The following is a 15,482-nucleotide window of genomic DNA, read 5'->3' on the forward strand; positions in this document are numbered from 1 at the left end:
ATACATATCATTTTGGGGGTCCTTCACATGAAAGGTTTGAGCACCACTGACATAGAAACATTTAAAAAATAAAAAAAAAATAAAAAAAAGATTTTCAAGATTTTTAAAAAATAGCAGGTATATCTGTATAAGTATATCTGTATATCTGCTATTTTTCAATAGTTAAAGCACCCAGGGCCCTGAGTACATCGCTACTGGTTCCGCCCCGGCTGGGATGAGCTGCAGTCTTTGTGGGTAAAAGTCACGGTACCAAGGCCTCCGAATGGCTTTTTGAGCGGTGGTCACACCGTCTCCATAGCGTGGCCGTGTGTGTCTGTTTGTCTGTCTGTATGTAGCCTCTGGTGTAGCCTGAGTACCCTGGGTGACCAGAGAGGTGCTGTTGAGTCTAGCCTGCCCTGAGCATCAACTGCAACACACACACACACACACACACACACACACACACACACACACACACACACACACACACACACACACACACACACACACACACACACACACAGGCACCCCCCCCCCCCCCCCTACCACCGCTCAGTTCACACGGGTGTGATTTTTTATTACTGGATGTCAACAAGTGGCCGGAATGGATGGGACTGAAATGGACAGTGAGCACAGCATGAGAGAGATTATCCTAATGGGAAATGTCATGAACACCACTTCCCCTCAATGGCTTTATTTTTCCATTTTGCGTTTGTTTGCATTTTCTCCATAGTCACTAAAACGTTACCAAACTCAAGTAAACAACTGAGTCTATATACAGTGTATATGTGGCTGCGCGTGCATGTGCATGTGCGTGTGTGTGTGTGTGTGTGTGTGTGTGTGTGTGTGTGTGTGTGTGTGTGTGTGTGTGTGAGAGAGAGAGAGTTGCATCTAGGGGTGCAAGAGTTGATTGAACTAATCGATTTAATCAATTATAAAAAATAATCGCGAATGGAGTTTTGTAAGTAATCGATTGGAGTAATCGCTAACAAAATAATCTATAGTTGCAGCCCTAGATGCATGTAGGTCATGGCGGTGTAACGTGTCCCTTTTGTGTGAAAGCCTTGAGTGGGTGGACTGAACAGTTGTTTGTTCTGGGTGTGAGGAATGGGCTGGGGTTTTAAGTCCTATACAAGTAGATTTTGATGGCTCATTAAAGGGTGGGGTGGGGTTTAGGATCATTGGAACCCCTCGTTCGGCGTTACACGTGTTGGCATTTAAATCTTCCAGCACAATCTTTGCACCCTCTCAACCCGGATGGCCTGATAAAACGACAGAAACACAGAGCTCTCAATCTCAGACAGTGGCACTCGATTAGAATCAGATTTTGTGTATACACACACCAGACATTTACTTGAGAGAGAGACCTGAGTGTTTTATCTTTCATCTTTAGTCGCCTATCTGGAGAGATGCAGAAATCGTTAGCTCCGGTAATAAAACTGAGTCTGCTTTTCTGGTAGTAAATTACACACAGTGTTATGTGAAGACTTCACATGGAGCCAGTGCACAAATTGAGGTCGGTAGCCTCAAAACCCACACAACCCACTGTTGGCAGATCTGACACTACACACAGAAAAACACTGGGTTAAAAACAACCCAATTTGGGTTGTTTCCCAACCCAACACTGGTTAAATATTGGACCGACCCATCGCTGGGTTAATTTAACCTAACATGTTGGGTTATTCATATAACCCAATGTGTTGGGTTATTTAAAATGTATTATATTTCCTCATTATTATATATTACTATTATGTTGGTGGTTCCTTTTTTAAATTGAAATTTCATCGGTACAACTGATAGTTGTCAATTTAATTAAATAATCACATTATCACAAAGCATGGGCGAAGCGATTCAGCCTATGCTAATCTTCCCTGTTAAGTTACAATATCAACTAATTTATTGACATTACCAAACTGAGACAATACATGGAAGAATAGCATGGTCTCAGAGGCTAAACCTTCAAGAGTCCTCAAAGGTTCTGCATCTAAATTCACCTCTAGGGGGAGGGAGCTCAACCCTAACCTAGCACCCTAGCACTTTAGCTTATGGTTGAAGCTCAAATACTGACAAATCAAATTCTGACATAATGTCAGTCAGCTTGCCTTGGCAGACACTTGGATATGACACTGTGTCATATCCACACAGTGTCATTGACACATTTAGCATTTTTTGCTCCTAAAAGCTTAAAATGCCACTGGAAATGCTTTACCCAGCATGCTTTGCATTGTTATGCAAAGCAATGGTGACCAACGTATTTACCCAACGTGTTGGGTAGTCCAAAATAACTCAACAAATTCTATGGAAATTACAACCCAACAGCTAATAACACCATACCCAACAGAAATAACTCAGCGAATTGGGTTATCAGAATACCCATTTGCATGAAAACAACCCAATTAAATAACCCAATAGGCTTAACCCAGCCAAAACAACCCACCATTTTTTAGTGTGTAGTCATACTCCACCCACGTCCCACGCCACGGTTTCTGTGTACAGTGAAGAAATGGCTCCAAGGCATTGATTTGAGAGATTACCAACCGGGGTGTCTTTTTTTTGGCTCGGTACAACATGATGGCTTTAGGTGGGTGGGTGGGTAGGCATATCCCCCCATGACTCCTTCACTGAAGACACTGAACTAATTTCCTGGATGAGTTGAGTCACAGAGTGGTTGGGGTGGGGGTGGGGGTGGGGGGGGTGGGGGGAGTGTTAACAATGTAATTAGTGGACCACCCCGGTTGAGATGCTCAGTACCATTAAACCAAATTGTCATTGGGCTAAAAGCTACTATTACAAATTACGAGTTCGTTGTAGCATCACGTGACCTTTGTCCAAGCTATATATTAGATTCGGCAACGGAGGTCTGTTCCGTGGATGATCACGTTAAGACTGCTATTGACGGTGTGCAGGCTTTTAAAGGGAGCATCAAGCATTTCTCATTCGATTTGGGAGGAATCGGATTCTAATCGTGCACATTATTTCAGCCAAGGGGTTTGTGGATATGCAATTCCCGGCGCCGGGTAAAACAATGACGTCAGAATTTGTCCTATAGGACGCACAATAGGCATGGGACGATATGTAAACTTCATATCACGATTATTGTGACAAAAGAAATCGCGATTTACGATATTATCGCAATAATCAAACACCATTATCCTGAAGCAGAACATTTGCCAAAAAATTGCCGATCTACAAGCTCACAACGCGTTGCAATTGTGAGCTTGTAGATAGGCTATTTTTTGGCAAAGACATTTGATAGAGATTGGAAAAAAGACTGTATCAAGTACGTATATTATAAGTACCTTTTACCAGTTAAGTGCTACCAGAAATGCAGCTCTGCAAATAAAAGGTGAATTGATCCCAGTGCATGACAGAGGACGATATCACAATAAATTAAATCTCCACGATACGATTATCGCGAGTGTTTTTTAATCACGATAAATGATAATATCGCGTATCGTCCCATCCCTAACGCACAATAATGACCAAAAACAAAACAATGCGGGAATGTATTTTGTCTGAATGAATTGTGATTTTCATATCAACTAATGTGGACACATTTCCAGTGCTGATACAATGCTCAAGGAGGAGGTATGGAGGAGGGGACATGAGAGAGGAGCATTTGAGATTCAGTGTGGCTGAAATGAAAGTTTGTTTTCCCACCCAGCCCAGCATGCAACTTGAGCTGTAGCTCAAGGACACAGCATAACCCTGTTAGAATGCCTTCCCTGTAAGAAAACGCTTTCAATATGGAAATTGCACCGGCTCAGTCGGAAATTACTGCTACTGCCCTCATTTTAGCGTATAATTATTTGCAGAAGAATCTAGAATGACATTTATTCACATTTTGTTTTGAAATGCTGTGGTAGAAAGAAAAAACAGGAAACATTCTTAAAAAAAAACTAATTTAAGGTGATAATTGACTTCATAGCTAACAGCAGTCGTGATTCTGTTGCATAAGTACACCAAGGGTATTCCGAGGTTAACCTGGCTTAATTAACATCCTTATTTTTTTGCACTGGATTCGGGGCTCATTGTGTGTCCACATCCGCTCCCATTGTCTCTTTTGAGGCCTATTCACAGAGAGGAAATCCCTCAACAGTCTCTGCCGCTGTCTACCTGACCGTAGCCATGGTGCTAGCGTACAGCAGGGAATAGTCTTTATGTCTCTTTGTTAGTGTGAACTTCAAAAGACCACTAGATATCAATACGCTCTGAACTCATCCCTCTTATAAACTGAATCACAGTCCATTTTGGAAGTGCACTCAATGCACTCACTGGACCTTAGCGGCCGTATTTTACTTTAATTGGCACATGCCTTTCTGCCTGGAGATAGCAAGTCGTCACTGTCGGGCAGAAACCTTGTATCTCCAAGTTTCAAATGTGCATGTTTCTTCGCGATGTATAAGCCCCGCTTCATCACACAAGGCCGTCCGCACAAAAGTAGTGAAAATAGCAGATCTACAAGCACACAACGCCTCGCACCGCGAGGCGTTGTGTGCTTGTAGATCGGCTATTTTCACTAGTCTAAATCATTTTAAAATAATAAATACTAAACGAACTGTATTTGGACATACAAGGTTTCCACCCGACAACGACAAAGTGCTTTTTAAAAAAGTACTTGTATCTTTCCGAATCCTTTTGCAACTTGGAGCTGGTATAGTAGAGCAGCACTGCGATATTAGAGACATCTGATATCTGCAATATTAGACGTGTCCTTTTCCCCGCTGAGAGATATGGAGAGCCTGTCTGCCTCATAGCTGACATAATGTAACAAGGTCATGCTGCCAGACACTGGTGTGTTCAGAGCATTGATCAAATGAAAATGAAATTGAGGGAAATTTGATTAAAATACAGTAGGCTAGAGACAAAAAAAAAACAACAACCAGAGAAGCACTCATAGGCTTACAGGTAGAGAGAGAGAGAGAGAGAGCTCTATGAAATAAAGCCATTGAAAGATTAATTAATTAGCGCAAAACCAGATTGACAGTTAATATTTTTGGAGCGGTGAAAGCGCTCCCAATAGACAGGTATGTCTGTGGCTGGCTGGCTATGTGGCTGGCTGGCTGGCTGGCTGGCTGGCTGGGTATGTCCGTAGCCTGGCAATACCTTGAGTGGCCACACACAACACACAAGTTAAAGGAGGGGCGCTGTTGTGCAGGCACACACACACACACACACACACACACACACACACACACACACACACACACACACACACACACACGGTATAGCTGCTCAGATTCACCGCTCCACTTCGAACCGAGGTTTGATTTTTATGTACAGTACCGGTACATAGTGAAAGGAAGCTGTTGAAAAAAAGAGGGCTCTCCACTCTCGCTCCTTTCACCCTGCAAAGCCAATTTCAGGGTTAAATAAAGGCAGTGCTCATTTGCTAAATTCACTTTTAATGAACGGAAACTTAATCTGGATTGGTTTTATTAATAGAATATTCCCTTGAGCTGAGTGGGATGAACGAGAGAGAGAGAGAGGGGTGGGGGTTTCGGGGGGGAGGGCTCGTACACTTTCAAGTAGAATAATTAAGACTCTTTCCCTTTCTGCCTTTCTCTGGCTAATTAAGAGGAACATGTTGGCCCTTTGATGTCTGTTGCTCCAGTCCAACTGGGTGAAACAGACCCAGTAGTGAAACAGCCTCGGTAGCGGCAGCAATCGCTACACGGAGAGGATGAATCTTTTAGAGATGTTTCTCCCTCTCTCGTGTGGACGGTTCACGTGCCGCGTATAGTCACGATTCACGAAGTAAGCTTCAGGCCGTCCCCTCTCTTCTATTGGCCCCCCGTTCCCGTTATTGTACGTTTGTAGCAGAAACGCAAGGCGTGAGAAATCCCTTCTTTTTAGCCTGTGTGATCTTCATTTTCTACGTATAGTAGATGATGAGAGTGAGAGCTGCTGCTGGGCTGGATGGAATGCTGCTTTGCTCAAAGGTAGTTGACTGTTAATGATCCCATCCATGTTCTCTGTGATCTTCTCCAGTTCCCGAGGACCTGTCTCTGGAGGAGAGGGATGAGCTGTCCAACATCCGACGCAGGAAGAGAGAGCTGCTGGATGACATTGAGGTTTGTTTGTGTGTGCGTGCGTGTGTGTGTGTGCGCGTGCGTGCGACATGCGTGTGTGTGTGTGTGTGTGTGTGTGTGTGTGTGTGTGTGTATGCGTGTGCGTGCATGAATTGTCATTCAAATACAACCCAAGAATAGAGTGGGTTTAAGCTTGAAGATTAACCAAACGATTGTTTAATCTGTATGTATTTAAGGATACAATCCCTATCCCATACCTATGCAACTGTGCGCTTGCGTGCACTGTGCATGCATAGGAATCCCTACAATGATTATTATAGCTCTGCTGATTATTACAGGCCTTGTTTTTTGTCTTTATAATCTCAATCGGTGTAATTTGTAGGACTCTTATGCTGCGTTCACACTACGAAAAGCCAAGCTAATGGTTTGCTTGGTAATTCAATGTATTCTCTATGCAAACCAGCTTTAAAAATGTCCAAGCTTTTTTCCCAGCTTGGACATTTTTAAAGCTGGTTTGCATAGAGAATACATTGAATTACCAAGCAAACCATTAGCTTGGCTTTTCTCAGTGTGAATGCAGCATACTCACTCACATACTGCAGGTGATACATGTACAAATTGCAGTTTACCTCGTCACATTCAACACTGCAGCTGACAGTCAATAATGACCTAATCTCTCAAGACAGATTCAGAGCTCCGCGAATTCAAAGGAAAAACATTTTGTTTTCCCTTTTTTGGCGATGGGTTCTCAGATTGATGATACTGTTTCTTTCTATTTCAGTTTGTGTGCTCATTTAATGAATTTCCCACCACTCACTGTGCACTCTCATAACGTGCTGTAAATATCTTCCTTGCCTGGTCTCAAATCCCATTTCCCTCAACGAGAGAACACCATTCACCAATACGAATATTTTAGCTCTCTCTCTCTCTCTCTTTCTCTCTCTCTCTCTTGCTCACTCACAGCGGTTGAAGTTTGAGATAGCTGAGGTCATGACGGAGATTGAGCAGCTAACGTGTGTTGGAGAGAGGTAAACTCATTCATACTCTAGCTACTATCATGGCCATTATCATGTCAGTATCATGTCAGTATCATGGTCGGTATGATGTCAGTTTCATGCCAGTATTATGGTCAGTATCATGGTCAGTATCATGTCAGTATCATGGTCAGTATCATGTCAGTATCATGTCCGTATCATGTCAGTATTATGTCAGTATCATGGTCAGTATCATGGTCAGTATAATGTCAGTATCATGCCAGTATTATGGTCAGTATCATGGTCAGTATCATGTCAGTATCATGCCAGTATTATGGTCAGTATCATGGTCAGTATTATGTCAGTATCATGTCAGTATCATGGTCAGTATTATGTCAGTATCATGTCAGTATCATGGTCAGTATTATGTCAGTATCATAGTCAGTATTATGTCAGTATCATGTCAGTATCATAGTCAGTATTATGTCAGTATCATGTCAGTATCATGTCAGTATCATGGTCAGTATCATGTCAGTATCATAGTCAGTATTATGTCAGTATCATAGTCAGTATTATGTCAGTATCATGTCAGTATTATGGTCAGTATTATGTCAGTATCATGTCAGTATTATGTCAGTATCATGTCAGTATTATGGTCAGTATTATGTCAGTATCATGTCAGTATCATGTCAGTATCATGTCAGTATTATGGTCAGTATCATGTCTGTATCATGGTCATTATCATGTCAGTATCATGGTCAGTATCATGCCAGTATTACGGTCAGTATCATTGTCAGTCTCATGGTCAGTATACCGCTGGGGATCCCCAGTCAGCTAAGTATAAAGAGTTAAAAAATGGGTAATGCACTCAAATAAAGATTGTATTGTTGCCAGACGTAACATGTGTGTGTCTATTAGACCCAGGTGCATAAAATAGTATTATAAATATCTCTTGTAGTGTTGTTTGTCTTTATACCGGTATGTGTTGATGAATTGAATACACGGGACCATGCGTGTATAGCATGTGTGCACGTGTTTTCTTTCTGAATGAAATATCTAAAGTGTATTTATGATGTTACAGCAAAACGTCACAGAGAAACAAACAGATTGCCATGGGCAGGAAGAAATTCAACATGGACCCCAAAAAGGTAATCTTTTTTTATAGCGTGTGTGAATCAAATGAATTCCCACTAATGATCTGGTTATCAAAGTTTTTAATTTCAAGGACCCCCAGTGTAATATGCATTAGGCCACGGACCCCGACAATCTACCGGTACAATGTAAAATCCAGTGTTCATTTTAAACTAACCAAATGGACCTGTAAGGACCCGGGTCCATTTGTTTCCATTCGTACACACTCTAAGATACAGCCCCGTAAGTGTCCCTTTTGGTTCTCTTTCTCGCCTCCCTCCTTGCGAAGGAGCACTTGGTGCACTACTTCACCAAAATCTAGCTTTTTGATGATTAAGTTTTGCCTATTTTGAAGAATGACTGTTCCCCTCTCACAGTTCGTAACTGGTCAGGAAAAGCTGTAGTGCAACGTAGCCATTCGGGACAGGAAGGATGATTGTAAATCCAGATCCACCATTGTTTGAAGCATTTTTCTTGTTCTTCTGACATAAATGATCTGTTTGGATCAGTTCATTTGCCAGCTTCATGTCAGACATCTCCAAATCCAGTCAGGGACGGATTAACCCCAGTGAGGGCCCCTGGCCTATCATTTTTTAGGGCCCCCCGACCCTCCACAATAACCCCCCCCTCCCTCCCGACTCGCACTACCCAGCTCAGATTTTAAGCCATGATGATCATCTGTGGGAAAAGAAAGCACCTGTAGACAACAGAGGAGGGCCCCACACATTGGATTTTTAATTAACCTATACATTTAACTTTAGTAAATTGTTAATGACCACGTGGCCCAGTTCCCCCAAGGGCCCCTAAGAGCCAAGGGCCCCTGGCAATGGCCCCACTGGCCCAATGGTTAATACAGCCCTGAATCCAGTGGATATGCCTCTAAGAGTGACTTAGATTTTGATATAATGCTACTGGGTTACAGAACACCAAATAGCTCAGTCAAATGTGTGTAAGACTAAAACATTTTTTTTAAAGACAGGACACTAGTTTGTCAATTATAACATTGAATGTTTGAACGCTCCTTTCCACCAACCTGGCTCTGTGCTTTCGTCTGCCATAGTTTTGGGGTTCTTTGCGCGCTGGAGCTCATGCTTGTAGGACTGCGAGACACGTGAAATTCAGGGCTGCCTTTTCAAATGTGTAAAATTGGTCTTGTTGTGCTGCCACATAAGTCGTGCAACAATGAAGAGTCATGAGTCGTAGATATATTAATGTCATGCCTCTGTAACTGCAAACTTGTGGCTTGAAACCTCTCCAGTATGCTTATACATCGGCACTCCGAAACATTGCTATTCCGACCACCTAAACCTAAACCTAACCCTAGCCTCAGTAAAACTAACGCTAGTGAATGCTAACTGCTAACCTGGTGAAATACTAACTGCCGACGCTGGTGAATGCTAACCAGAACACCCTCCCCCTCCAGTATTGTATCCCAAAAACTGGCCATGAATGGCATCTCCAGAGTGTCCTGTTAGGCAAAGGCCTCGCTTCGTGTTTTGTGTCTTTGGAGAATTTATCCAAGGCGAGGCGGTGTGTGCTTGTAGATCTGCTATTTTCACTGGTTTTGTGCGACAGTCTTGTATGATGAAGCAGGGCTTTACTTTACGAAAATGTTTGAAACAGAGATACAAGGTTTCTGCAAGATAGTGACATTATAATACAGTACTTATATCTCAAGTATGTCAACTGACGTCTTGCTCTTGCTCTCTCTACTTCACAGGGGATTCTGTTCCTCCTGGAGAACGACCTCCTCCAGCACACCGCTGAAGACATCTCCCAGTTCCTCTACAAGGGAGAGGGCCTCAACAAGACCGCCATCGGAGACTACCTGGGGGAGCGGTAAGTTTTTATCCAGCCGTCCTTTTATCCAGCGATCTATCAGGGCCACCCTAAGAAGATGTTTCCCCTTCTGTTCCCATTCACCCATGCCCTTCACGGAAGATTTACGAACTATCCCCCCCCCTCCGTCTGATTAGAAGGCTCCTGTCGCCGAGGGGAAATTATGGCTGGGGATTTATTGATCCAAAAGGGCAGATGTGACATGTTCCCGCTCCTTGCCTCCCGGAGTACAAATCTCCATGGCGACATGGGTGTCTCGGCGTAGATAGTCTGCCCGTGTGGGCACCTGACTGGTCATAAACCAGACCCACCCTGGTCTGCACACAACTCAGGCCAGGGTGTCAGAGAGCAGGCGGAGGAAAACTGGATGAGTTGGTTAAAGTCACGCACAAAGACCTTTTCGGTTCACCTTGGAGTTATGGGTCAATTTCTTCACTTTAACCCATTTACGCCTGAACACATTATGACGCAATATTTAATGCATTAAATATAAAAAAAATAGCAGATATACAAGCTCACAGCGCGGCACCGAGTGCCGCGCTGCGAGCTTGTAGATCTGCTATTTTTGAAAAAGCGTGAAAATTAGAATTTTGACCCGATTCTATAAGTGTCTTTTAAATCCTTCTAAGGTTTTTTGAAAAACCTATGTTTCTATGTCAGCAATCTGGCCAGCCATCGTCAAAGAAAAGGTCCTTTTCACTTAACTGGAGCTCAGTTAGTCTGTTCTTGAGAGACTGTTATGTCAGTGGTGCTCAAACCTTTTCATGTGAAGGACCCCCAAAATGATATGTATTTGGCCACGGACCCCCATTTCAAAATATCTAGTTCCAGGGACCACCCAGAAGCAAAGTTTGAGTTACAAACGTTTGCTTTGAAAATACATATATTCAAAGATTTGCACACATTTTCACAAGTTTTTTCAAAAATAGCAGATCTACAAGCTCACAGCGCGGCACTCGGTGCCGCGCTGTGAGCTTGTAGATCTGCTATTTTTCACTGGTTTGAGTGGGGCGCGTGATCCCGTGTCGTGCCCTTCTCCCTACCGCCTTTCCTGTTGTCAATCCTTCTTTTTTTATACTGCGTCGCTGACGCTACAATAAGACGCTATAATAAGAAGACCGTATAAAAATAGTCTTACAAAATTCCTCCGTGTCTTTCCTGACTCCAATCCCTGAGTTCAGGAAAAAACAAGAATCAATGGACATGTGCGACTGTATTGTCCTACCTGCGGGCGGGAAAAAACATGCGGATTGGGCATCGGTAGCGCCGTGAAACAATGAAACGGCCTCACTATCGGGCCAGCTGGATGAGAATGAAGGCTGTTTTGGGGGGGTGGGAGGGTTTAGGCGGAGCTCTGGGGACTCCATCAATGGGGGCTCCTTTCTTTCACGCAGGCTTTACACGGCCTCATTGTGGGGGAACCATCAAAGAGCCACCATGTGCTCAGTGGGAAGCACAGTAAACATAGGTGGACGGGTTACACTCGGTAATTATCACTAATTGAGTTGATGCCGGGAGCCGGTGACTATAATTACACGCTGTGTATAATTACAGCTACAGCTTTAACCTGTTAAGCCCGGCGACGCATCTTTGTTACGTTAGATTTTCACCGTTATCTTATGCTTTAACTATTAAAAAATAGCAGATCTACAAGCTCACAGCGCGGCACCGAGTGCCGCGCTGCGAGCTTGTAGATCTGCTATTTTTGAAAAATCTTGAAAATGTTGTGCACATCTTTAAATATATATATTATTAAAGCAAACTTTTGTATGTCTTCTTGGGGGGGGGGGTCCCTGGAACGAAATATTTTGAGATGGGGGTCGGCGGTCAAATACATATATTTCTGGGGGTCCTTGACATTAAAACGTTTGAGCAGCAACTGATCATATAGAAACATACGTTTTTCAGAAAACCGTTAGGATTTAGACAACATTCTTTTGTATTTTTCAGGCCTAAATAGGTTAATGTAGAGAGAGAAAGAGGTAGAGAGGGGAAGTGGAACACCGGGAGGACACATGGAAAGTATGTGCAATGGAAGAGGGATAGCGGCGGAGGAACAAAAGAATAGTACTAAAGTAGTAGTAGTAGCGAAAGAAAGGAAGTAATCGAGGGGGAAGCTACAGTACAGTATAGAGCGGGCGATAGATTATCAGGTTGCTCCAGGCCTGTTTTTATTGTTCCATACCGTGCTGTCACACAGGTATCCCAAGAAAATCACCGAGGCGCGTTTCTTTGCTGCGAGTTTCTTCTCGCGCTACATGCTGTGTTAGTCTACAGCAGGCCACAACTGAGCACATCTGCGATGCATTTAACTGTAGCAACAAACCTCTGCCTCTCCTCCGATGGCCCCGACCCGTACAAACACTTTAGGATGTGAGTGCTTTATATTTAGTTGGAGAGGAGAGTACAACACACAAAGCAGCCAGTGGTTCTTGCACATACAGAGTAAGTGACCGAGCGATCGAGCCCTAAAAAAAAGAAATCAAACAATGTTATTGTGATGCAAGCTGCGGCACTTTGGGGCTCTGTAAACCTCCCGGTGGCGTCTTCCCATGCACAAACACACACACAAAAAGTCTACTCCCAAAATTCCATCAAACGTCCCCATTTCCTGGCTATAATATGGCAGCCATCTGAAATGTGTCAACGATACGCAATACAAAGGGGCGTCGAGGCCAGGGAACATGGATCAGGATGTAAAAACAAGCCAGATCAGAGGGGTTGCGGTGACCGCAGCCTGAGAGCTGCTGTTGACTTTTCCCCTAAAAAACCCCTTTGCTGGTCAAACAAATCTCCGACAAAAGACCCTGTGTGGATTTGGTCGGGCTGGTTCTCATCAGCCAGACGCCGCACACCGCCCGCCATTCACCGTGACAAGTTTCAGGGGGAGTCGGAACAGCCCCCAAGGTACACGGCGGCCAACGCTAGCTTTGGCCAGCTGTTGAAATTGCTTCCAGACTTCCACATCACTCCCTCACGTATGAGCAAGAGCGGAAATATGACAGGAATGTCAGGAAGGAGAAGAGAATGCAGCCTGAGAAATGTATTTTTGGAGAAAATATAGTTTTCCCCCCCACCCTTCTCCTGGGCTCATGCCACGATCCGATTACCTTCCCTCTGTCATTTTGATATTCCCTGAATAATATTGCTATTTATTTAAATAAATAGCACAAAATAAAAACATTGGCTTGAAGGGACAAACTAACAGCATTCTCTAAATGAATTACCATTCCATAGTTTACTCATCATGACTCTTTCTTTCTTTCCTCAGGGATGACTTCAACATTAAGGTGCTCCAAGCGTTTGTGGAGTTGCACGAGTTTGCAGACCTCAACCTTGTCCAAGCACTAAGGTCAGTGGGATGGTCAGGTCCTCTGTGCAACAAACATACTGTATGTATGTATGTACTATGTATGCACCGTATATACTGTATAATCGTCAGCGTCGGGTGAAAACCTTGTATGTCCAAGAGTGTTCATTTTATATTTATCATTTAAAAAACTATTTAAGATAGTGAAAATAGACGATCTACAAGCACACAACGCCTCGCGGTGCGAGGCGTTGTGTGCTTGTAGATCTGCTATTTTCACTAGTTTTGTGCGGCAGTCTTGCATGATGAAGCAGGGCTTTACTTAACAAAAAAAAAACTAAACTTGGAGATACGAGGTTTCTGCCCGACAGTGACGATATATACACACACAGTCACTCTGTTTATTAAAATGACTATCTGCAGTGCCATAATGGAAGTCTCTTCTCTTCTCTTCTCTTCTCTTCTCTTCTCTTCTCTTCTCTTCTCTTCTCTTCTCTTCTCTACCTCACCTCACCTCACCTCACCTCACCTCACCTCACCTCACCTCTCCTCTCCTCACCTCACCCTCTCTGGTACAGACAGTTCTTGTGGAGTTTCCGTCTTCCCGGCGAGGCCCAGAAGATTGACCGTATGATGGAGGCCTTCGCTGCACGTTACTGCCAGTGTAACCCAGGAGTCTTCCAGTCAACAGGTGAGTCCCTCAGCTAATTCATTCATTATTAGAGAACATGAAGTAGCCGCCAGACCATCTTCATATGAGCAACGTGTACCAGCTGATAGTATTGCGCAGAAAGTGGGCGGCAGTTCCGGTGTCGCAGCCGAGTGCAATCTACAGTACAAGCTCACACCGGTTGCATCTGCGCCGCGACGTGAGCTTATATGTCTGCTGTTCTCCGGATGTGTCCCACACATAATTCTACAGTAAATTCCCACGGAAACAGGTGGATACATTATCATACACAATATACAATACTGTATATCGTCGCTGTCCGGCAGAAACCAGCTAACTCATTTTTTCAGGTTTTAGATTGTTTTGTTGTTTAAAAATAATATTGAACCAATGAAAAGTATTAAAAAGCGCTTCAGCCAAAACCTCCTAACTCCACTTGAGCTGGAAGTGTTTTCATTTTCAGAAAAATGAACATTTTGGAGTTAGCTGCTTTTGCCCCCGACAGCAGAGATATGCAAAAAGAGAGAAACGCAGGGGTTAAGGTTGGGAAAATGATATCAAGCATCTAGTTCACCCATGCGTATCATTTAGTCACAGTAACCCTGGTCCAGTTGACCATATTCACATGGGAGGGAGGGGGGCACTCAGGGACTGTTTAGTAGAGCCTTTAGTGCAATTATTATGCCATTAAAATCTGCCAATGAATAAAAAACATCACAGGAGCTATAGATTCCCGATTCTTTCTTTTTTCCCCTGTGTGTGGCACGAATTAAATATAAATCAGGCAGAAAAGGTTGATGGAGTGAAACATCCTCAACAAACATGGGGTGTAATGTTACATTATTCAAGAAGCAGTAAATACTAAGCCAGCCACATCACAGGCCGGGGGCCATACACGTTGCCGCGGTAAAAGAAACCCTACAACAACAATAACAAAGTCAATAAATGATGAATGGCCTGTAGAGGAATCAATTGGTTGCTCCTAGCAAGACATCAGGGCTACTGTGGGTGGTCACGCATGGTCGCATGTTGTCCTTTGCAGGTCAATCGATAGGGAGAATGGGTCGACAGAGAGTAAAGGGGTTACCTTGCAGCCAACTTCCTTCATAGGTGTTACCAATGATACTGATGATACCATTCTTGTCAGTTGTGCATGTTGGCTCACTGGAAACACTCTGCTACACCAGTGGGTCTCAAATTGGGGTCCAGGGACCCTCATGGTTCCTTGAGGGGGTAACGGTGAGAGTGCACTAGTAAGATGCCTCAGGGCGACATGCGACCTCGCCCTTTAGGGCAAGGTCAGATTTGGCCAGATTTGGTCAGATGGCCAATTCTTGGCCATCTTGGCCAATTCTTGGCCATCTGGCCAGTGATGTATATCGGACCAGTTACCCATATATGGAGATCCATGTACTGTATATGGTACATCCCTTTTACGCCCATACATGGAGATCACTGTCTGAAGCAGCCACACAGATATGGCATTCCCATATGAAGTTAAATGTGGGATCTCCATGTATGGGCATTAAAGGGGATTCTGTTAGAGT

At 43.7% G+C, this 15,482-nt stretch overlaps 1 protein-coding gene across 2 annotated transcripts in view; it reads left to right on the forward strand.

Annotated features, from left to right (window-relative positions):
- The window catches only part of LOC308302755 (cytohesin-3-like), a gene marked incomplete at its 5' end in the record, with an annotated part of 171,421 nt that overhangs the window by 143,084 nt on the left and 12,855 nt on the right, over positions 1–15,482 (forward strand). For both annotated transcript variants that reach the window (XM_080747046.1, XM_080747045.1), the window contains 6 exons: positions 5,971–6,053; positions 6,975–7,039; positions 8,067–8,133; positions 9,837–9,955; positions 13,227–13,311; positions 13,848–13,956. In XM_080747046.1, the coding sequence (XP_080603172.1) occupies positions 5,971–6,053; positions 6,975–7,039; positions 8,067–8,133; positions 9,837–9,955; positions 13,227–13,311; positions 13,848–13,956 (528 nt within the window). The remainder of the gene's footprint in view (positions 1–5,970; positions 6,054–6,974; positions 7,040–8,066; positions 8,134–9,836; positions 9,956–13,226; positions 13,312–13,847; positions 13,957–15,482) is intronic.

The sequence above is a fragment of the Nannobrachium achirus genome (assembly GCF_963921795.1).
Source record: "Nannobrachium achirus genome assembly, chromosome: 18".
Taxonomy (NCBI): Eukaryota; Metazoa; Chordata; class Actinopteri; order Myctophiformes; family Myctophidae; genus Nannobrachium; species Nannobrachium achirus.